General features: G+C 39.7%; 3 protein-coding genes across 4 annotated transcripts in view; 2 read left to right on the top strand and 1 right to left on the bottom strand.

Moving 5' to 3' along the window:
• The window catches only part of ntpcr (nucleoside-triphosphatase, cancer-related), a 28,436-nt gene that overhangs the window by 842 nt on the left and 5,352 nt on the right, over nucleotides 1-22,242 (bottom strand). The window contains exon 6 of the transcript XR_013328161.1: nucleotides 5,778-5,849. The gene's annotated coding sequence lies outside the window, so the exon portion shown is untranslated. The remainder of the gene's footprint in view (nucleotides 1-5,777; nucleotides 5,850-22,242) is intronic.
• Nucleotides 1,362-18,115, top strand: mymx (myomixer). 2 transcript variants are annotated; one of them, XM_077730204.1, is made up of 25 exons: nucleotides 1,362-1,599; nucleotides 1,688-2,198; nucleotides 2,596-2,685; nucleotides 5,471-5,617; nucleotides 5,712-5,903; nucleotides 6,267-6,350; nucleotides 6,544-6,662; nucleotides 6,750-6,864; nucleotides 6,941-7,018; nucleotides 7,114-7,229; nucleotides 7,823-7,979; nucleotides 9,692-9,816; nucleotides 9,915-10,008; nucleotides 10,201-10,350; nucleotides 10,436-10,585; nucleotides 10,721-10,980; nucleotides 11,711-11,846; nucleotides 11,962-12,099; nucleotides 12,414-12,566; nucleotides 13,121-13,338; nucleotides 13,609-13,789; nucleotides 13,868-14,020; nucleotides 14,172-14,537; nucleotides 16,124-17,866; nucleotides 17,960-18,115. In XM_077730204.1, the coding sequence occupies exons 1-25, from the start codon at nucleotides 1,496-1,498 to the stop codon at nucleotides 18,113-18,115; spliced, it is 5,736 nt and encodes a 1,911-aa protein (XP_077586330.1). In that variant the 5' UTR covers nucleotides 1,362-1,495. The 2 variants fall into 2 exon arrangements, with proteins under 2 accessions (XP_077586330.1, XP_077586329.1); XM_077730203.1 differs by having other exon boundaries at nucleotides 9,912-10,008.
• Nucleotides 18,081-21,360, top strand: LOC144205678 (uncharacterized). Its single transcript, XM_077730218.1, has 8 exons — nucleotides 18,081-18,238; nucleotides 18,329-18,415; nucleotides 18,512-18,603; nucleotides 18,696-18,781; nucleotides 18,862-18,919; nucleotides 19,015-19,226; nucleotides 20,110-20,259; nucleotides 20,347-21,360. The coding sequence occupies exons 1-8, from the start codon at nucleotides 18,188-18,190 to the stop codon at nucleotides 20,583-20,585; spliced, it is 975 nt and encodes a 324-aa protein (XP_077586344.1). The 5' UTR covers nucleotides 18,081-18,187; the 3' UTR covers nucleotides 20,586-21,360.

Below are 22,242 nucleotides of genomic sequence, written 5' to 3'. Positions count from 1 at the left end.
TGTTTCAGATTACTTAGCCTCTCAACTTAATGTAATCAGAAACCTTCTGCCATTTTACTGATCTGTTTTGTTGGGATGTTTGGTTGCCCTTGGAAATGAAAGCCTATTTCTTGTGTTTCCCACATGCCACACCTGCCCCCGTTAGGAGATTAAAATCTCAGATTTTAATCTGTTTCCTGAAAGAACTTCATAGGAAAACCAGATCTTTACCACATGAGTTCATCGCATGAGTTAACATGTTGACTCCAGTGCAGTCATGTGTGCCTTGTTGACTGACTAGTGTAATCCTTAGTATACTATTCAATACTATACAAGTTCAATAAAAGTATTTTAGATCATATCTTGGGGTGAACGTGACATAGTGTATTTTGACATCGTGAAAGAATTCATTCTGGTCAAGATGAACCGATATTACAAGTAATTATCTTAATAGCAATGATGGCCATGTTCTATTGTGCTCACATTGTGATATTGCCTAAATCCTATTGCATTTGTACCCAAGCTATGAGAACACGTTCAGAGTCCACAGTTAAATATTTTCTGAATGATAACACCTAAAATAGTGAGCAGTTAAGCTCCCAACCAGGTGTTGTTTTTAAGTCAGATGAGTGAAGAGCGAGAATTCCATTTTTGGGAAAGTTTTTATCAGCATCAAGAATGTCTCCTTTCCGCCCTGAAAATATATTTTTCTGCTCTCTGACCTTCTCATTATTACCCCTGCTGCTTTGACAAAAGCATGCCACCACCAACATTCCAATCAGTCACTTCGACATATGCGCTGCCATCTAGGAGTGGTAGTTGGGGGGGTCAGCATCTGTTTTGATTGCCATTGGCCTTGCACGTGTTCCAGTGCCAACAGCTCTGGGGCTCAAAATGATGAGTGACAGGACGTTCTGTTCCGAGAAGCTTAATAACCTGCGTGACAAATGTTTCCTACAGATGGGGGAAGGTCAAGAGACTACGGACTGCATTCTCACTTCTCGGCTGACGGAGCTCACTGGAGCATCGCACAGACTTTGCTTTCCAGATTTTGCTCAGAAGGAGTCAAAGTAGGTGTGTGTGATCCAATGGGGCTAACACCTAAAACTCTTTGAGTTCTCCTGAGTATTGAGTATTGTTCTGGTCATTTGTTTCTGATAGTGTTTTGCCACCCAAAGGCTTCTCGAGCTCTCTAAGCTCTTGACAGGGAGAAAAAGAGAGAATGGAGAGGTGGTGACTTCATCCTTGCTTGAACCAGCCCGCCACTCTCCCCCTCCTTTAGAGAGCCTTTTTTTTCACTCCAAGCATAAAGTCATTCAGGCAGCATGCCAGCAGTTTTCATCCTGCTACGGTCCCTGGTTATCAGGCTCCTCAGTAGCAGTCTGGTGAGCTCACTGGTCCAGTTCCTTAGGAAAAGGCTCTCTTCAGCCGTCACACACCTCGGCACAGCTTTACGCCACGTCTGGGAACGTGTCAGCTCCCAAGATTCCAAGGAAGCAATTGTAAGCTGCGTGCTATGTATTCTCAACATGCACAAGAAGGTGGACAACTGAGCTCCCTCTTCACTTGCTGTTCAACACTTCACTTGCCAGCTGCACATAGACTGGACAAGCAGACGTGGTGAGTAAAGACATCCTTTTAAGGGATGTGAGAGAATTTGTTTTCAACGAAAAATGTAGTTTCTCAATCCTTTTTGTATTCTTTTCAGGACAGTGGCAATGTCTGAGAGTATTGTGAAGAAGATACAGCCGTTTACCATTGGGACTAAACTGTCAGTCCCTGCAGTGTCCAAATGCCAGGAGTTAACAAGGACTTATCTGCAAAGCCAGAACTTTGATAACTGTACACTGTCACAGAACTTAAACTCACTCTACCTCAGTCGACAGCAGGTCTTCACACATGGTACCTGCCAGGTGTCGCAAAATGGTCAACAGGTAGCCCTCGTGAAACACAAACACGAGGACATGGCCGCAGAGGACCACCTCAACCAGAACGATGCCACTTCCTCTGCTGTTTCCAGATCCATCAAGAAGATTACAATCTCTGGCAATAATAAAAGTCCAGAGAACATAATTTCAGTGGGACTAAAGCAGCAATCCACTTTGGGATCAAAATCCAAAAACCACAATAACAACAACAACATTAGCAGCCCGACCGTTCCCAAACTGCCTAGGATTGTAGGAGTCAACTGTGAGAATGAACCTACATCTCATTTCAAGGTACAGTAAAGAAAAAAACTAAAGTTAAAATTAAAAGAAGAAGAAAATACAGTTGTAGAATTATTTTAGATATAAAAAGCTAATAACGAAGTGAAGTTTTTTTAATCTGATTAATCTAGAGGTACTATATTGTCATTTTCACAGATTTATTTTATTTTTCTTCATTAATTTTCAAATTAAAAAATACAATATTGAAGTTTCATAGCAGTAGTCACAATGTCTAAATATCTCCTTTATTAGTTTGCCTTAGATTTAATAAATAGGTTGACACTAATATGCTAATGACATCTTAATTTTGAGGTGTCTTTGTTTAGTTTTTTCATACAAACAAACAGATTCACTTTGTTGTTTGTGTAACAATAGCACCAAAATTATTATTTTTTTCTCCAAATTACAGGTTTTACTGAAAACTCACAATGGTGACGATTATCTAGCAATCCAAGCACAAACCACATGTAAACTAAATGGTCAGAAATCTGTCCATCAGGTAAGACATTTTCTTAAATTTGACTGTGGAAAGAGCTGGTGCCTTTTTTCAAGAGTAAATCTTCATATTTTTTTCATTCTTGTTTAAAATTAATAACTATTTAAATGTGTATTTACATTTACTTAACATATTTGTATGACAGTTAATGCAAGATAACGGCAAGAGCAGTTTTGATCCTGAAGTCTCTTATTTGTTGACTATAACTATTGGTATATATATAAAAATCAAGAGTCAGCAGAAAAAAAGCTGTCCTGTATGCTGTATGTTGCCTGACCTGGGGCAAAAAGATATTGTTATGTTTGGCGAGGTCCTCGCTGAAGTCATCTCTGTATTCCAATGTGTGTGGGTGTGTGTGTATGAGTTTGTGCATGTGTGTTGTGCTGTTACAGCACACCCTTCAGAGGCAGTCCTCACTGGAAAACATGAGGTCAGGGAAGATGTTAACAAAAGAAAAGACATTCTAAAGTCCACATGGAAGCCGGTAAAAATAACACACTAACACCGTGATGTCTTCAAGGACCTTTAGGTCAATTGGCTAAATAATGAGGGTAACATCTGGGCTCACTCCAAGTACTTAACTAATTGATCTCATCTCATTTTCTGAACCACTTTGTCTTCACTATCCCAGCTCCAAGATCTAGTTAGTTCAAAGTATGGGTTTTGAAATCCTGCTATTCATAAATCGTCATGGCAAATTCAGGTATTGTTAATCTTGAAACTAATGTTTGAACTGGTTGCCCGATGGAAGAATGGTTAGGAAAAGTGGTACAGAAAACGAATGAATGTTTGAACATGCCATTCTTCCATTCCTAAAAGCTGTGGTCTGCCAAGTAATTGTATGTGATCCTTTCAAAAATCCTGATGACTGTCATTGCTACCGTCCATTTACTTTTTTTCTAACAAGATTTATTACTGTGAATAAGTTCAGTAAAAGAAATTTTCCAAAGTAAAGTGGAGGTTTTAAAATATGCAATTGAAGATCCAAACATCTTAAAAGTGGTGCATAATGTGGAACCCAAACTTTAGGTAAAAATATCTCAAGAAAGTCAAGGGCATCATTATGAAAGGCCTCTCTAAATATCAACTCGATGAGTTTTGAAAACATCAACTCTTAATTAAACTGGGATTTTATTTTAAATTCTCGCAATAACGATTGGGCAAGCTTTCTCTGGCTGGATAACAAGGTTCACTTATAAATATAAACCAATAAGATCATATTAAAACGATGCCATTTGTCCTTAAAGTCAACCACAGTATTATATTCCACTGCAGTCAGTACCGCTCAGGAGAAACAATTCAACAATTTATGACAACAGAAGTAAAACTAAAATATGACTGTCCTTAATTTATAAGCATTACTATATTATGTCTCAGAATGGAATCAGCCCAAACACGCACTGCTTTGTATTTTGTCCCAAGTGCTGAACGAGCTATGTTCAGTTAAGGAGAGAGAGACAAGGAGGGAAAAGCGCCACTAGTGAAGCAATGATTTGGAGATGAGATCATTGTTTGGCTCCATCTCTTCACGCCTATGGCCACGCAAAGCTCTGCTGAGCTACAATGGGCATGTTATCTCATTCTTACTTCCATTTCGGTGGAACGGTGAGCTTGCCAGAAAGACATTTTATCCCATCAATCTGTCCATGCAGGAAGCAGTTTTAGTAGAAAGTTGTTCATAATAGCAAACTGCCTGAGTTTAAATGTAACCATGACAATACACTTCAAAACAAAAAATGTGTATAATTGTCATATTACCTAAATATCCAAGGATTTCTAAATATATTAACTGCAAAATGACATTATGTGAGCTCAGTTTTAAGTGCAGACATACATATTTCTGACTTTAAGAAGCAGTGATAATATCTAAAACTGTCGATATTAGTGGTCCTCTATTTCGGAGGGCCTGACTGAGGCCCAACTGTACATTGAGACCAACAAGCCATTTTTGTGGATTGAGACAGGAAGAAACAAGGGAATCATAGACTTCCTGTATGAGATCATTCTGAACTATGAGAGCCTTTGAGTGTGAGGCGAAAAAAGCAGGCTCATTTTGTCAAAGCTCGTTTCCTTCTGTTCTGCACACAAATACCTTGGATGCCTCAAGGGGCCTGTAAATATGCTTCTCTGAGGCCTGGTGACATTACATGTTTTATTCTTACGCAAAGTGTTCTTTAGTGGATATATCATGTGTGGTCTTTATGTGGAATGCACTAGAAGAATAATTGCAATTATTTTCATTAGCCGATATCACTCATTTCAGATGTTGTTTTTACATTGGCCTTATACTGCAACAAATTATAATTTGACGTTTGATTGAATATGTAACAGTAGCACTGTGGAAAATAAAAAAGCCAAACTCTGGCTTCATAGCAAATGAAGGATAACTTTCAATGAGCTTTGGGATTGTGCCACTTGCTTTTGAATGCTCGTTCTTTACGTCATTTGCCAGAAAAGTCACCAGTGCTTGACAAATGCAATTATGTGCTGGCAGTGTCCATTTAAAATTCAACTTGGCCTTCATTGACATTGGAAAATTAAGTGTTTCTTAGTGTGACTAAAACACATGGCCTATTTATCTCAGTGAGCAGATAAAGCACTTTATTTACTAACATTTACTATGGCACTATCTAGTGATGAGATGCAGGGCATGCAACTTGCAGCCTTGGACTCTACTCTAATGGAAGTTCTACCTTTTAAATATTTCTTAAAATGAAAATTCCCATTAATTTGATAAAACCAAACCATATGAAAATAAACAAAAAAATAAGAGGAAATTGGCTTTTAGGCAGAGAGTTGGAGCAAAAGCAAAGAGCAAGATGTGAAGGATGAGACCAACATTAAGCGCTGCCCCCTGCAGGATTGGGATGAAGCCTCTCAGGTACTTCAGAGAGATCTCAAAGACTTTGACAACACCATCATCCAACTCAACCAGGTAGCTATTTTTTTTAAAAATTGTGAACACTGATTAGTATATTATGTTGCACCATGTGACACCCTTAGTAAACCCTACTATTTTAAATCAAAAGACAGGTGATCATCTGATCTGCAAATTGAATCCCACTTCTGACCTTGTAAAGAATCAGCTCACTCACCTTAAAGACCAATGGAACATCCTGAAACAGACCGCAGCCAGTCAATCTCGGGTCCTGGGTTGTTCCAAAAACCTGCAAGAATTCAACAAAAAAGTGGACAAGCTTGAGACATGGATTAAAGAGAAGGTAAGATGAACAAATTGAATTCCAACAGCAATTATGTTAATACAATTGTTACTTGTTCCATTAGTCACATGAACAAATTAAAACTACATGCATAACGTTAACATAATACAACACAAAATGTAGAGTAGAATACTTTTAAGTTAGTGCAAGGACAATGATGATAAAACAGAATGAACATAGAGGGTGAATGCTTCTTCTTGTGTAGTTTTCCTCTACTTCAATTTCACTGCTTGTTTCCTTATGCTTGTGGCTATTTCTTTTATATACACTGTCTTGATGGCAGGTATGATTCTGGTTCCTTAAAGATGTCTGGTTTTCCCACTAATGGGGTCCATAAACTCTACCTTTTATGTGTGCCAACAGGAAGGCGAGCAGTATCTTGTTAATGTTCTGGGTGCAAATGTTGACAAAATACAGCTAACCAGAAGAATTTTGGATTTGAAACAGGTGTGCTTTCGTATTAATAGAGTATATATAATATAGACAAAGCAATAACAGGCTAACATTTCACATTAAAGTTAATTGCACATTCAAATAAAGGTTTTATTTGGTTAAATAATACATATTAGTAGCCCAGAGTGTAAAATGAGTTTTATTAGTATTTAAAAGGGTTTTTTTTGTCTGTTTATTTATTTTGTAGGATGAGCAATTATACAGAACGCTCCATGAAGAGATCAATCACATGGCCTTAAAACTGGAGAAGCAAGGGAAGTCTGATAGTAAAAGTATCTCCAGCAGGAGAAAAAATATCAATAAAATGTGAGTGTTTTTCAAGATGAATCAATATTACTATATTGAGGATGAGCAAAATACCATCTGTATTATTTCTGCTGTGTGTGTGCGCAGGTGGCTAAAGGTACAGTCTCATCTGAAAAAACACCAAGACAATCTTCATATTGCACTGGAAGTGTCGTCATTTTACCAGCAGGCTGACAATACATTATTTGCCATTAATCACATGGTATTCTAATTTGCCTTCCTCATGTCTTGCCCAACACATGGAAATGACATCATTGAGACGTCTGCTTTTGTCCTAGATGAAAAGCATATCTTCCTCAAAAGAGTCAGGCTTTTTTGGAGACAGAGAAATCCGTGACATTGCCAGTCAAATTATGGTAAGAAAGCACATTCACAAGATCAAATTCCCAAATAATTTCTGTATAACCATTTCTCCCTAACCTTTTCCACGCCATGTATGCGTATGTGCCAGATGTTAGATGTCAGTGTCTCCCAACTGTCAAATCTCCACCCTGCCTTGGCTGCTGGTGTCACACAAAAGCAGAGCGAGGTCAGAGACTGCTGGGTTTCTCTTCAGAAAGTTTTCAGGTAACCATTTAGCTTACATATTTAATACACACATTGGTTGTATATTTGGGTTCACTATAGGGATGGAAAAACTCGGGTTAGATGATAAATGTCCTAATGGAACGAGGCGTTTCTGATAACCAAAATCAGCTAATTTCAAGGCACACAGTGATGTAACAAGTTAGATGTACTATATATAGGATGTAAAATTAAAAGGCAGGACTGAGTGAATTCACGTCGAAACAACAAGCAGATGGCCTTTACAGCCACCCTATTTCAATCCACGAGAACACCCATGGAGTTTTTTGGACCAACATAAGACAGTGTTCTTCCCCCACCATGATCAAAACAACAAATGAGGAAATATCTTTGGGAAGAATCATGCTCATCATTGCCCAACTATAAAAACTCTTTTAGAATGACAGTATGTCCTACTGGAGGACTAGTTCCACAAATGAGGCAACGGATGCGGTATAAACTGTGTGCTTTGGCTATTTAAGTCCAAAAGACACAAACACTGTAAGAAAATTCACAACCATAATTGGACTTTATTGTGGACCTCTAAATCTTTACTGTCAGCGTTATGGCCATCTTTTTCTCTGCTTGTCCTGCAGGAGCGATCGGACAGCCCTCCTTCCCATGGGATCAACATTTGCCAGAGAAGAGGCTGACCCCTTGACGTCAGAACTCCGACTTAGTATGGGAACAGAGATTCAAACGACCATGGGAAAGCAGAACACAGAAAGGCAAACTCAAGCTGAAGAATATTTGGTGAGCAGTGTCGGCGTTGAAATCTATGACTAGCACAACCACATTGTGGCTCTTAGCTCGTAGGGGAAATATGCCATTAGCTCCAGCAACATCTGTAGACACCACACATAAAGTGTCAGATGGTTGGTAAAGTTCCCAATTTGAAGCTTCAAAGGGGCTTTCCCTAATAACAGTGCATTTAGGGTCAGGTGTGGGCACTGATTCCAGATTTACACCCAACAAGCATGAATTGGGCAGCCCAGTTACCGCATCGACCAAACAGTTATGGGGTCTAGGGTTCGATCTCAGGTCGCTCCACACTGTATGGAGTTTGCATATTCTCCCCGGGCTTGTGTGGGCTTTCTTGGGGAACTCCTGTTTGAGTGTGAGCCTGATGGTGGTCCGTCTACTAGTGCCCAGCAATTGGCTGGCCACCAATCCATGGTGTCCCCCGCCTCGTACCCATATTTAGCTGGGATAAGCTCCAGCACCACTCCCTCCCCCTTGTGAGGATATGCGGTTCAGAAAATGAATAAAAAAAACATAAATTGATTTTATACTACATAGTAATACTCAGTAGTACATTGCCAGATTTTCAGTGGCCCTAAAATAAATGTACTTTTAGTGCCACTCTGTCCTGAAAGACGTATGGTATCATTTTGTAGCAAGCATAAGTTAAGAATAACTTTTAGATGTGTATCTTGGCTTTCTAATTTTATAAGGTTCCATAAAAATTCTAACCTTTGGCTGGTGCAACGATGCTGATTCCTGGGCCAGAGTAAACCCAATTTCACCTTCACCTCAAAGTCTAACTAGTTTATGTAAACTTTTGCTTTATGACAGAATAATATCCATACTCAAATTCCTTCATAAACAGACAGACATTGGCGATTTAATGATGGTGGGTCAATGCAGGGTGACTGGATTGTGAATTTAAATCATATTCTGGCAACTTTTCCCTTGCAAAGTAAATGTGGCCCATTCAAATATCAACTATTTTTGTCAAATTGAATCCAATTAGATAGGTGATTTTATTTTAATTGAATATTTGGACATCATTATCTGTAGCTTTGTGTTTTGTGACTCATTTTAATGTCGATGTCAGTAGTATGGTCTCTTATAGCTAGAGGTAAACACGAGCATCATTTGTTTCTTTGGCTAAGTGTGGCCAGATGCTAGGCCTGCAGACCAGATGCAGTCAGTGCACTAAGTGATAGTTCTTGGCTGACATCACTTCATAGAAAGACACTCAAAGGGGATCAGTCAAAAAGAGATGAGGTTTGACACTAGTGCACCAGTGCCTTGTGAAAAGGGCTGGTTGGAAGAAGCTTGAGAACAGATTATTTCTAAAGACTCACTTGCATTATCTGACATCATCTCTATCATAGGATTTGCATGTTGGGCACACTTCAGAGGTTGTTTATATTAGGGAGGAGGGCGAACAGAAGCAAATGTGTAGGGAATAGATGTCGACTCCATTATGACACATGGTTTAGGATGTGGGATTTAAATCAAGAGTTAAAATTATGACAGCTAAAAACAGACATCTTGTTTGTTTTACGGGAAACAATTATAGTTTGTCTGTCTCTTGCTTTTCGTGCAGTATTTTCACTATTTTCTAAGAGTATAAATTATAATTATAATTAACCTCCCCAGCTTTATTTTCAGTTTTTTTCACAAGTGTTGTAGGTATGTATTTATCTTACTTTTAAGAATGCATTTCATTCCACCAGAGTACATCTGAATGTTGTGGGAGTGCAAAGCAAAGCCAGGCACAGCAATGTGCAAACCACACCTCTTTACCCATGGGAGAAGGCCCTGATGATGTCATCATCAGTCAACTGTTGAGGAGGGAAAGGTAATTTCAGCCTAGCTTCACTCCCTCTTCGTTATGTAATGACAGGTCTTTATGTAAGTCATAAAATGAGTTGCATGTCTGTGTGTTCTTTCCAGCAGGAAGCCTAGAGGTGAGCCCAAGCGTGCCAATGCCCTCAAAGGCCACACGCAGCTTCCCATTCAGCTCCAGAAATTCACTGTTTCAGCTGACAAGGTGAACTAACCTCTGCCAACAACAACTTTGCTCTTTAGTCCAATTAATTACCTCACATATTACTTACTCCTCAACTTTTGTGTTCCACTTGTACATCTAGTTTCTTATATACTATTTCTTTCGCTTATAACCATTAACAGACAGATTAAATGTCCATCTTTTGAACCCGATTCCTTCCCATTTGCATTTCAGACTCTTTCCTGGCTAAAGGAAAATGTTTCTATGGCCACACAAATATGTTCAATTGCCACTTTTGAAGGGCTGGAAGCAGCAAGGAAGTGCCAAAATGCAGTGCAAGAAGAAATCCTCACCAATAGGGACAGGGTAGAGGTGGTTAAAAAAGTAAGATACCGTCTTAAGACAATGAGCTGAACTACCTTGGTTGTGGTAAGGCATTGGTGGACATTTCACATTGTTCCATCCTTAGGAAGGACATGGTTTGGTCCGTGCACAGCACCCAGGCAGCGCCAAGATAGGACAGTTCCTCAGTCAACTGGAGATGCTCTGGGATGAGCTGCAGAAGCGGCACCAGAGGAATGCTGTATTCCTTCAAGCCTCAGAAGACATTGGCTTTATGGTAATATTTATCTCACAACCATCTCTCTCGTGCTTGACAGAAATAGATTTCTCGATCTCACTGGAGTTATCTAAGACTATCAATGTTTTTGTTTCTAAGAGACTACATTTACAACTCTGTTTCTTCCTTTTTAAGGTTGTTAAAGTACTACAAGCACTTGGAATCCTAGAGGCCTGGCTGGAGTCTGTGGAACTTTCCATGAAGAATTCCACACTTGCTGCCACTGACCCGGAAACAAAGTCAATTGCAAAGCTGGAGAGCGGTCAGCTGGAGAAAGAAATGTCCTCACGAGGTCGGGAGCTCATTGCTCTCAGACAAGAAGTGGAGAGACTCCATGGCCACAGTCACCCACATATACACAGCTTACCATCACGTATAGAGGCAGTGGACAGAAAGTAAGATATAAATATGATTTACACGTAATCAGGCTATTCGGATTTAATGTCAGTGTTTCCAACAATTCACCATAATACATACCACATAATATTCCACTAAGAGTATACTACAGGTCAGAAACCGTAGTCTGAATATTGGCCTACCTACCACACACCGAATATCCGAATCATCCTTTCCATGCTTCTTACTCTGGTTGACTTAAACCATAAAATGTTGTTGCCATGGATCCACAATACAATTTGAAATTTAGCTGCATTATTAAATGTACCTACTATACTCATCCAAACCAGACTACAAAGAACACTTAATTTTTTTTAAACAAAAAACAAGGAGTGGTAAAGTTTTCCATTTAGCGTTTTAGAAAAGGTAATGAGCTTGGCCAGGAATAGAATTTTAAATAAACTCTCACTAACCAGCAGTTGGACTGGTGTCATTTATTAACATTGAATGCAAGAAACTTCAAGCGTGTTTGAATGTGGAAAAATCTCCTTTCAAATGGCTCATTTTCACCTCTCAAAAATAAATGTTACACACATGCAGCTATATCCTTGCTCTGGAATAGATATGTTTATATGACACATGACTACATCAAAACACGGTTCTTGCACAGTAAAATAAACTCCGATAATACATTGAGTGTGTCAAATGTGGTTGTTGAAAAGCACCAGGCTCGGAGCGCAAGTGATGATTAAGGTGTGTTTGATTTTCCAATGATTCAAATGTTTCCAGGTACCAACGTGTTCTGAGTGCCTTGACTCAACAGAGCTCCGAGATGCAGGACACAGATATGCTGACTGATTTCTTGGAGCGTGTGACGTTGGAGGACAGTCGTGAGCATGATAGTGGTCAAAACTGCTTAAATCAGGTAGGAAAGGCAGGAAAACTACTGAATTTAATACTGGTCCTTGGTGATAATTTTTTTCTAATAAATGAAGTACTAGTTTTCATAGCTCAATCGTTGTGGAAACTTGATTCTGCAGGGGCTTCAAAGCAGTCAGATAAGAATCTGTGACCCTGTGGATGAGCTGAGAGAGGCAGTGGAAATGCTGAATGACACGGCAAGGGAAAGAAGGCAATCACAGACTCTTGAGCAGTCCATGCAGGAGCTACTAAGCATGGTGAGAAAATAACTGTAGAAACGTGTTATTAAAAAAAAAAAAAAAAAAAAGAGTATCTCTCTAAGTTGTTCTGTCACAACAAATGGACGAAAAATCATAGCAACATCTGGTTTGATTTGTGCACCATAGATTTTAGAGCCCTCAAATGAGCTATTTTGGGTGTTTTCTTTGCAATGTTGTGATTTATTGCACATAAACATGCCTGGGGGAAAATTACGTCACCAGTTAAAACATTTGCCCTCTTAGCCTCTGAATAATAATGACTAAAAACTATGGTTTAACAAGCTCTCATGACAAATTGTGCTCGGCACTAGCATGCCAGGTTGTCCGTCTGCATGGAGGAGTGCCTTTGCTGCTACAACAAGCTTGACCTGGATATCCTTGAGAAGGAGACAGAGATGGCTGTCCAATGTGAGCCAGATCACTGTGGATTTGAGACTTTGCAGAAGAGAAACACTCACCTTCAGGTGAGAAAAGTATCATAATAATGCTTGCCTAGTTTCAGAATGGCATTTAGGCTATTGCATGACTTACTCTTTATTGATTAGTTTGAATGGCACATTATTCAATGCTCCAAAACTGGTTTGTTTAAAATGCAAGTTTAAAAATATACAAAATCTGTAGGAACCAGGTCTGCTTACACGCACAGTTATCTGGACCTAATGCCATTGAAGAAGAAATGACCTAATCCCACAAACAGAAATAAATGTAGTGTCAGGAGACAGGAATCCTCCCTCACTGTTCTTGAGGCTCCCCGTTGCAGACAGATGCTATGAAGTATTACTCCCCAAGAACCTATAACACTAATAATTACTGCCTTGTCAAAAGAAAGAAAAAGGTGGATACAATGGCGAGTTCGGTATTGCGTGATCAAACATATGCAGACCATATGTTTTCCGGCTGTCGAGTACACATGAAACTATGGTGATGAAGTCATGGACTGGGTTACAACGGCTACATGATCACGTAAGACTGCCAAAGATGATGCCATAAAAGACGTCTATTTTTGTGATTTTCACAGATTGACTATGAAGTACTCAGTGACGAGGTGAAGGAAATGGAGAGTCATGCTTCTCGTTTGAAGGAACTGTGCCCAGAGAGAGTGCATGTTATTTGGACTAAGATGCAGACAATGCTGCAGGTCTGGGCAGAACTGGAAAAGATTGTCATGCGGATTAAATCACGAATGCAAGAGTTTTTGAATCTGCAAGAGTTCTTCAGAAGTTACCTCGCAATGATGTAAGCAAAGCGCAAGGCTATGACCCATGTTAGAGCCAGATGTTCTTGTCATATTCTATTGTGTGTGGCCTAAAGGTAAAGAAAACAATGTTCTTGTAGTTAAGCAAAGGTCCCTGTTGAAAAGTGAGGCCTTTGAGAACTTATTACACAAGCTAATCAATCCCTGTTTAGGGTTAAGATCTGAGTATTCTCACATTTTGTTATATTTTTGTTTTCTTACAACTCTGTTCCATGTCTTCTCCAAATCCTGTGACTTCACCCCAACTTCAGCTCATGGACAGAGAACACCCGGTTATGCGTTTTCTCAGAAACAAGGCACAAAGGGGAAGATGGTTTAACTCTCCCGTCCCCACAGCTTGATATCGAAATCGAGCAGAAATTAGAGGAGTTTGAAAAGCTGGCAGCATCCGGGAGAAACATTTTAGACAAAGAACACCACCTCACTCAAATGGTGAGCTAAATCCTACATGTCTTTCAAGGTATAAAACTGCAGTATTTTTACCACTACTGACCCTGAGTAATGTTTCAGATAGCAGAGCGCATGGAGGAACTGCACAATATGCTTGGGTGGATTTCTGTGCACTGGAAAATGAAGAAACAAGAGTGGCTTCACGAGAAGAGAAGACAAGAGCCCTCAATAGATAACATTTATACAGAGGCCACTTTGTACTCGCCATCAGAGGTACTTTTGCAAGTATCACTTGAACTGTTGAACTTTTACAATAAAGTTACTCACAATAAAGACTCACACATGTACACCATCTTGAGTTAATAGCACACATTTTGAAGGGGATGAATATTACCTAATTGTTCTCTCTTTGGCTTTTTAATAGAGCACAGATTCCTATGAGTTCTGTCAATCTCTGAATATTATCTCAGAGGCATGCAAACCCAAGCCAGGAGGAGACAGCCAGATTTTAGAACAGTTCCTTGGACATGCTCAGCAGCCAAAAGAGAAGCAATTAGAGGATGGTTACGAGGTCATGAAAAGTATCGGACAACGGGGCTGTGACAATAAACAGTCAGCGTCTTCCTCACTCCCCCTGAAGGATATTAAGGAGCCCAACAGCCCTGCTTTAGGGGGATTGGTCAACCTAATCCTCAGCTTTGGTAACTCAGGGCAAAGACAGCTTCAGGTTGGCGACCAAACTGTGGGGAACACTGAGCTTTTAGACCAGACTTCTGAGTCTTTCCACAGAGTGAGTACACATACGTTTTATTTCTAACAATCCACCAAATTGCAATTATATAGTGACATTGAAAGCACCCTTGGACTCGCACTCTTTCACCAACTATTATCTCTTCACTTCTTGTTCTTTTTATCTGGCCCTTATATGTGTCTGTTTGCCCACTTTCTCCTTTAGCCAACTGTGCCTGCCTGTAAAAACTTTTGGAAACGCTGCCAGGGGCTTTTGGAAAATACTTTGGGTAGTTTAAAGCGAAAGAAAAAGATTTATCGGCAGAGTGCAAACGAGGTAAATTGTAGGGTGTGGAGTGACGACGCATGCTGCGCCTTTAAGTGTGCTGGAAATGCATGCTGTGTGTAGTATTTACTGTTGCTTTTAAACCATATAAGGCACAGCAGGATCTAGAGCTTGCCTGTGTTGTGATCAATTTTCCAAGCAGAGGAATGTGACACCAAGAAAAAATGTTTGAAGTCCACCACCACACAAGTCTTTTATCCACGACCACACAAGTCTTTGTCCAGATAAAATTTGTGTGGCTATTTGAAATGCAAGAAAACAAATTTTATCGCAATAGCCCCAAATTTTCCTCCAACAGAACTCATAACTGCAAGCAAAATAACTCCCAACAAATCTTGCTCAAATGATCCACATTAAATGAGTGATATTGTAATTGAGGACAATAGGGTGGCGCTACTGTAATCATAGCAGTATAGGGGGCATGCAATCTAACATCTTCTGAGTCCATTTTGTACTAAACATGCCTTAGTGTAGTCCTGACACATTCTGTATAGTTCAGTACCTCTTGAAATACAGTAGCTTTCCTATTGTATTGATGTTGCTAGACTTTTCAGTCTTAACTGCTGCTTCAAAGTACCTTACTTTCCTGCCAGGCTGAATATTAAGTTGTTTTCTTCCACACTACATTGCCCGATGCTCATACACAGATGTTGTGTTTGTAGCCGCAGGGCTGTAATTTTTCATTTAAAAGGGTGTCACTAAATACCTTACGCTGGCGTCAGGGAAAAATGTTGCATATCCAATGAATCACTTTTCAGGGAAGCAGAAAGATGGCATGTTAATTGAGTCAATATCATTACATCATTAAAAAGTCCTGTAATTTTTAACACTATATTTCTGTATAATGAGAAGTATATCAATCTTACTGCTTTTGAGTACATATAAAACAAGTATAACTGTTAACATACATTTGTCGTAAAACAGTATGGTAGAGTCAAAGTCATTTGTTAAGGATCTGGTGCAGAATAACTATCTACCAAAGGTTGTAATCATACTAAAACAAGATGACGTAGTCAGAGAAACAATGTGATGCCATGTGCACCCAAGTGTGAGTATTTTGACTGTCTCCCGCAAATGTGTAATTATCATTCCCTTCTTTTATTCACCTTTTCTCCTTTCACTTCACGATCCACATCCTTATGTGGAACATCTTTTTACATCTTTTGTTTATTTGTTAACCATCATTCATCCATAACACCTGGAGAGATTTTTGCTGGGTGAAAAATAGCAGCAAAAACACTGACTGTCGAGAATTTTGCGATACTGACAAAAAAAATGTTTCACCTTTACTCTTTTAACAGGCGAGTGCTTACTTGCACATCAAAGATAACAACTCAACTGTGGCCCCAGTGTATGAGAGCATCACTCCCCCACCTCAAAAGAGCCGCTTGACATCCTCAGCTTGCCCGACTGCCTTGCCAACCTCCTCCACAGGGCAATCACCTCAATCCAGTGTATCCTTCCACCCTTTAAATACAAGGCATGTCAACAACTCCATCTTCTGCAGTCTTAAGAGAATGGGCAAGAAACGAAGAAGAAAAAGAGACACCCGAAGACATACCATCCAGAAAATTATGGGAGTTGACAAGGAAACAGATGAGCCTCTTTATGCCTGTGAGACATTCACTTATGACACTCATACCTGGCCACTCAAAGTAGCTCGAAGAAAGAAAAAATTGCCACCGTGCGAGGATGGAGTTGACACAGTGCTCGACAAACCCAATGTCCTTTTGAAAGACATTGAATTGGAGTGTTCTGAAGAGGACACTGTCACACCATATGCTGTTTCAGCAGGGCCAAGCAACTCCATCCAAGAGAGAGGCCACCACAGACTGCTGTCTTTGGGATCTGTGTTAAGTTTTGACTTGCCAAAGGACATAAGTCTCATCCCCAGCATTCAGGAAATAATTACTATAGCTCCTCAAGAATCCAGTAAGATGATTGGTATTGATCCAGACCCCAACTTCCAACGGCACACAGCACTGAGCTCATTCAAACAGTCTCAAACCTTATTGGCCAATGCAGTCATCAGAGCCGAAATCAAGTCTAAGACACAGGCGCCTAGTGTTTTTGTGAAAAAATTGCCAGATAATGAGAGCAATTTAGAAGCATGTCCTGCCATGGAAAAAGATGAGCATCAGATGGTACAGTGTAACCATTTATGTGACATGAAGGATGATGCAGAACAGGAGTGGGATGAAGTATCATCAGTACACAAAACTGCAAAAGTTGAAAGCCCCAAGCTATCACAAGATCCAATTTATGCCAATCAAGCCACAGTGGACACTACCGCAACTCGTAAACGGCAGTGCCCAAATATTCATACACTTATACGTGACCTTAATGGACACAAGTACCACAGGAGTGCAATAGTGCAGGGTTTACATGATGAGAAAGCAGCACAGTCTCTGCAACAGGCTTCTCGCATGGTTGTCAATCTAAAGTCAAATGTAAAATTTTGTCAGGGCTCGGTGGACCCACAGATTACTGGAATGGTGGGAAAGCTTATCTCCCTTCAAGTAGGACAGATTGACACCATGAAGCTGAAAGACAATGTCAAAGATTCCCAACAAGAACATGTTCACCTCAACCATCAACAGTTTGAGGAGGAGGAAGAAGAACTGGAGGGGATCTGGAACAAAAATCCAGACTTCAGGCAGAGTATCTGTTCTGACATCATGTACCAGCCCAATCGAAGGGATTCAAATCCGCCGGGCGATCCCGTCCACACCTCCTCCCCCATCGATAAGCCAACTACACTCTATCGAAACTTAGCCACGGCCTCAGAACCAAACCTCTTTGTGGCTGACTACAGACTTCCATCTAACCTGCTGCAGCCAAGTCCTCAACGCCCAACACAGAACATAACAGACCGAAGATCCTGGGCAGCCTTTCCAAACAGAGACTACCTTAGCCAGACATTAGTGGGTGTCAATGAAACAGCTTCAGATAAGTTGAGACTCCCAGATTTTAACCATCAGAAATACGTCTACCAATACAGACAGGAGGAAGAGGATGAGGAAGAGCACAACGCTATTTCAAAGGTGAGACTGTAGTACGAATAATATACATACTTAAGGAAAAATGAAGTGCTGCTCCACAATAGTAGAGACAAATTATTTCTTTTCTATCAATAGTACCAGTCAGATGGCTTCTGTCTCCCACAAAAGGATGGAACGAGGAAGGGCCTCGAAGGCCAGGATATGCAGGAAGTCTTGACATCCACAAGTGGGCACTGCAGTACTGTGGTGAGATTAAAAACATCCGTGACGCAAGGAATTGGGCTTTTTTAATTGAAAGAAAGGATGAAGCATGAATGATTCCATAACCCTGTTTTTTAGGATGTCAAGCCTGAGTTCCAATCTATGGAAGGAACTCTCGAGAGGAAGCAAAAGCTGCAACTTGGTGGAAAGAAAGTAAGCAGACTTCCATTTCTTGTTTAAAGCAGCACGGTCAGCAAGAGTAAAGACCCTAGTCAGCAGGAGACTCTTATCTTATTTCCACAGGCTGCCTCCAGAAGCTGGAATTCGTACCATACTGTCTTATATCGACACACCTTGTGCTTCTACCAAGATAGAAAGGAAACTCTGAGGGTACGTGACTGTAGTATCCTTGAATAATTAATTTTTGGGGGGGTTTTGAATGAAAATGTGGTCAGGCAGGGGTGGTCACCTTGTGCTGTCTTGCAGAGTTCTGCATGTTGCCCTCCACTGAACCTCAATCTAGCTGAGTGCTTATGGGCACCAGAGTATACCAAGAAACCCAACTGCTTTTGCTTGAGGTAAGAACGCAGTAAAACAACATGAACAAGTCATGAAATAGGTGAAAATTAAGAGCCTTGAACAAGCATTGTTTTTAAATTGTGGCCTTTAGGTTGCGTGATGGCTCCGAATATCTGTTCAGTGCCTCTACTCGCTTTATAATGAACACATGGGTGTCAAAAATACAAGCCAGCACAGGTAAGAAAAGTGTTTACGTAAATACGGCCATTTTTCAGCAAGATGACAACCTAATATAATATTTTTTCATGTCTAAAAAGGTGCAAGTCAGCCATTGTTGTCAACCCTCACAGTAGATGACAACATCCCAATTTCCTTGTAAGAAAACTGGCAAACCTTTCCCTACTGTTCCTAGAACTAATATTCAGTATTATATTCTGTAATGGAAAGAAAATCTGTATTTGTCCCAACAGAAGCCCCCCTCCATGCTCAGGCTGCCATGGCCTATCCAAATGCTACTGCACCTTCCAGCATGATGTCACATCTACATTTCCAAGACGGAAACCCCCAAACACATTTGAGGACATGTTTGCCGTCTCCAGAGAGATCCAATGCTTTCCACAGAGTCACTTGAAATGTTTAGAGGAAGAATCGACCTTGTCATCCACATTTGGACACTCCTGCAGTAAGTAATCTGTACACTAAACAATAATGGGACAGCGATTCTTCAATTTGGGGGGATTTATTGAATGACATTTAAAAAAAAATAAAGCCTCCTAGTCACCATTTCAGCAAGATCCAAACACATCCCTCTGAGTCTATAATTTGATTTATGCCAGGAATATCCATAACTAAAGCACTATGATTCCCTATGACAATAACAAATGTATTATTCTAAAATCCCTATATGCTGCATGTTTCCTTTTTAAAGGAGTGTGTAAATAAGGATAAGCACAAGCCTCTGCTTTATCATTTCACACAGCTGTTCCTTAAAGACATTTAAGTTGATAATCCAGTTTTTGTTGCGTTGTAGAGATATGATAAATCCAGCCACATGTATGATGTCTACCACAGGGGGGAGCCCAGGGATTATTTTTACAGCTATCCGAAAAGTACTGTGATTTAGTTCTGTGGTTTTCCAACTTTTGACACTAGTGAAACCTCAAACATTATGTGCTTGGTTTTCCTTGCACCAGAATAATGCATTCTTAAAATAGTGACCCGTATGAGCCAAAAGTTAAGTACATAGGTAGAAGAGAAGCATTACTGTAAAACAGTGTTTCACAACCTTTTTTGAGCAGCGGTAAGACTTTGTGCATTTAAAAAAAATGTCAAGGCACCAGTTGAATATCTTATAATTTAAAACTATCACCTATATTAACAATATAAAGTAAAAGGAATCATGTAAACCCCAAAAACTATTCCAAAATATTCAAAAATTTACTTAATATCTGACTTTTCTATCGTTTGTCGCTGTCCCTCCTATAGGTGCTGATTGCTATTCCAAAATATTCAAACATTTACTTTATATCTGACTTCTCTATCATTTGTCGCTGTCCCTTCTATAGGTGCTGATTGCAGCAGCACCTGCAAGCAAATGCTGACTCACAGCTTTCAGGGACCAAGCAGAGAAAACACTTCTGTCTCTCACTGGTCGCCCCCACACAGCAATCAGGACAAGCTGAGCAGCAAACCTCGCTCCCACTCCTTCACGTCTGGTTAGGTTACACCTATTAACCTCCATGTTCTAGTTAATGAGTCGGCTGTATATGTCTAGACTGTTCACGCTTTGTGTCATCACCTAGCAACCTATCAGAAGATCAAACCCACGCAGCAGACCTGCAGAGGCCCAGAGAAAACGTCTAACTACAGTGTGACACTGGTGCTGGGCGACAAGTTATTGGACGGTAAGCCTTATGGCACTCCATCAGTGACGGTGGCGGGATGGCAAAAGGACGCTTGCTCGTCAACGACCTACAACGTCCTGAATCCACCTCGCAGGAAATCTGTCTTGATGAAGATCTTTGGCAAAAAGGACTTGTGACTTTTCACCAGAATGTCTAATGTGCAGTGCACGTTTCAATGAGTGTTATATCTACTACTGATGATATTTATATTAAGAGTTGCTACCAATTTGATTTGAATCTGTGGTTATTTTTTGAGTATTTTAATACTGTGTGTGATATATTTCCAACATCTGTCTTAAATTTACAATTGTGTTGGGTGGCAAAGTGAATGTGTTCCTGCGCTTGTGTAGGCTTTTTCGGAAGTAAAATATACATAATAATTTCATTGAAAACTCTAAATATGGGCTCGGCAACATGTTGATCATGGGCTGGTTATGAAATCTTTTTACTAGTCTTAAATGTGATTTACCAGGAATGTAGTGGAATTCATCATTTGGAATTTTTTTAACATGTGCAGCGATTTGTAGAAACTATCGTACCTGCATATGTCCTTTTTTTTAACTGTGTTGATGTTTGAAAAAAATTGTTAGCAAAAAATCTCAGCCAAAGCCAGCTGTTACAGGGTCAAGCTACCCCAATGAGGACAAAAGAAAATGTATTGTGTATTTTGTGTTATTTGTGTGCATACAGAAGAGCTATGCCGAAAGTTCATTTTAAAAGAACATTTGCATTAGCAAAGCAATAACACTAACAATACTCAAGTCATTACACTAGTGGCCACATAATTGTTTTCCTTCTGTGTGTTCCGCATCTAATTAATTTCTTTTTATACAGAAACCTGCAGTTTGATACTGATTGTGGTGTTTTTTTACAGTGCCCGTTTTAAAAATAAATAATAAAATACTGAAATTATTTTACGTAGTTCTGTTTTTAATCTGCAACAACAACCATTTGTATTCTAGTTCACACAAAGATGGAATTATATACACTGCACTTTTCTACTCCTATGTATGCACTATACAAAATGTTCATTTTCCATACTGCTATATTCAAAAGGTGTGAAAGGCTATCATCTGAAAATTATTCATAGTAATGGACTTGTGTATCTTTCCTTATAATCCATAGTCTATAAATATACTCTACAGTAATGGCTGCTTTACAGACCACCTTTTCAGCAGATGTTTTAGCTTTACGTAAAAGTCACGTTTTGGCACTTACTGCACTTTCATAATTCACTCCATTGCCACTGTAGATGTAGAAAAAAAAAGAACCATATTCGTGTTCCAAATTTGCCAATTGCATCTTGCAAAAGCATTCATCATTGCAGGTCAGCAATCTGTGAGCCATTACCAAGTCTCTGACAGAACTGACTGCAGTATGACTCACGAAGCACTATATTTCCTTCACATACTCTTCAAGTATCACATCCATGTACTACTTAAAATTACAATAAATTGACAACGTATAATTACAATAAAAGCCTTCAATTCAATTCAATGTACTTTAAGATAAGTGAACTTACAATACGTACTCAATAACAAAGAAAAACTGATTACATATTGAACAAAAAAGCAGAAAAAAACAACTAAGTATAGCTTCCTATAAAGACTATACCCTGGATTAAAGACTCTGGGGTACAAGAACTCCAAAATCCAATGTTCTGACCACACTGAGGACAATTCGGCACCTCTTGTCAGTACGTCCATCAAGTTTGAAATGACAGCCACATCCTATGTAGCCCAGAGGGACAAAAAAAACCTATCGATTGATCCTCTCGGCCCTGATCCTATGAAC

This window comes from Stigmatopora nigra, chromosome 12 (assembly GCF_051989575.1).
Source record: "Stigmatopora nigra isolate UIUO_SnigA chromosome 12, RoL_Snig_1.1, whole genome shotgun sequence".
Classification (NCBI taxonomy): Eukaryota; Metazoa; Chordata; class Actinopteri; order Syngnathiformes; family Syngnathidae; genus Stigmatopora; species Stigmatopora nigra.
This window is presented reverse-complemented; position numbering and strand designations above follow the sequence as displayed.

Coding starts and splice junctions, on each gene's coding strand:
- mymx (XM_077730203.1), top strand. CDS start 1,496: ATGTATTCTCAACATGCACAAGAAGGTGGACAACTGAGCTCCCTCTTC. Junction 6,865..6,940: donor TATTTGCCATTAATCACATG/GTATTCTAATTT, acceptor CTTTTGTCCTAG/ATGAAAAGCATATCTTCCTC. Junction 10,586..10,720: donor CAGAAGACATTGGCTTTATG/GTAATATTTATC, acceptor TTCCTTTTTAAG/GTTGTTAAAGTACTACAAGC.
- LOC144205678 (XM_077730218.1), top strand. CDS start 18,188: ATGGAAGGAACTCTCGAGAGGAAGCAAAAGCTGCAACTTGGTGGAAAG. Junction 18,920..19,014: donor GACAACATCCCAATTTCCTT/GTAAGAAAACTG, acceptor TTGTCCCAACAG/AAGCCCCCCTCCATGCTCAG. Junction 20,260..20,346: donor CTCCCACTCCTTCACGTCTG/GTTAGGTTACAC, acceptor GTCATCACCTAG/CAACCTATCAGAAGATCAAA.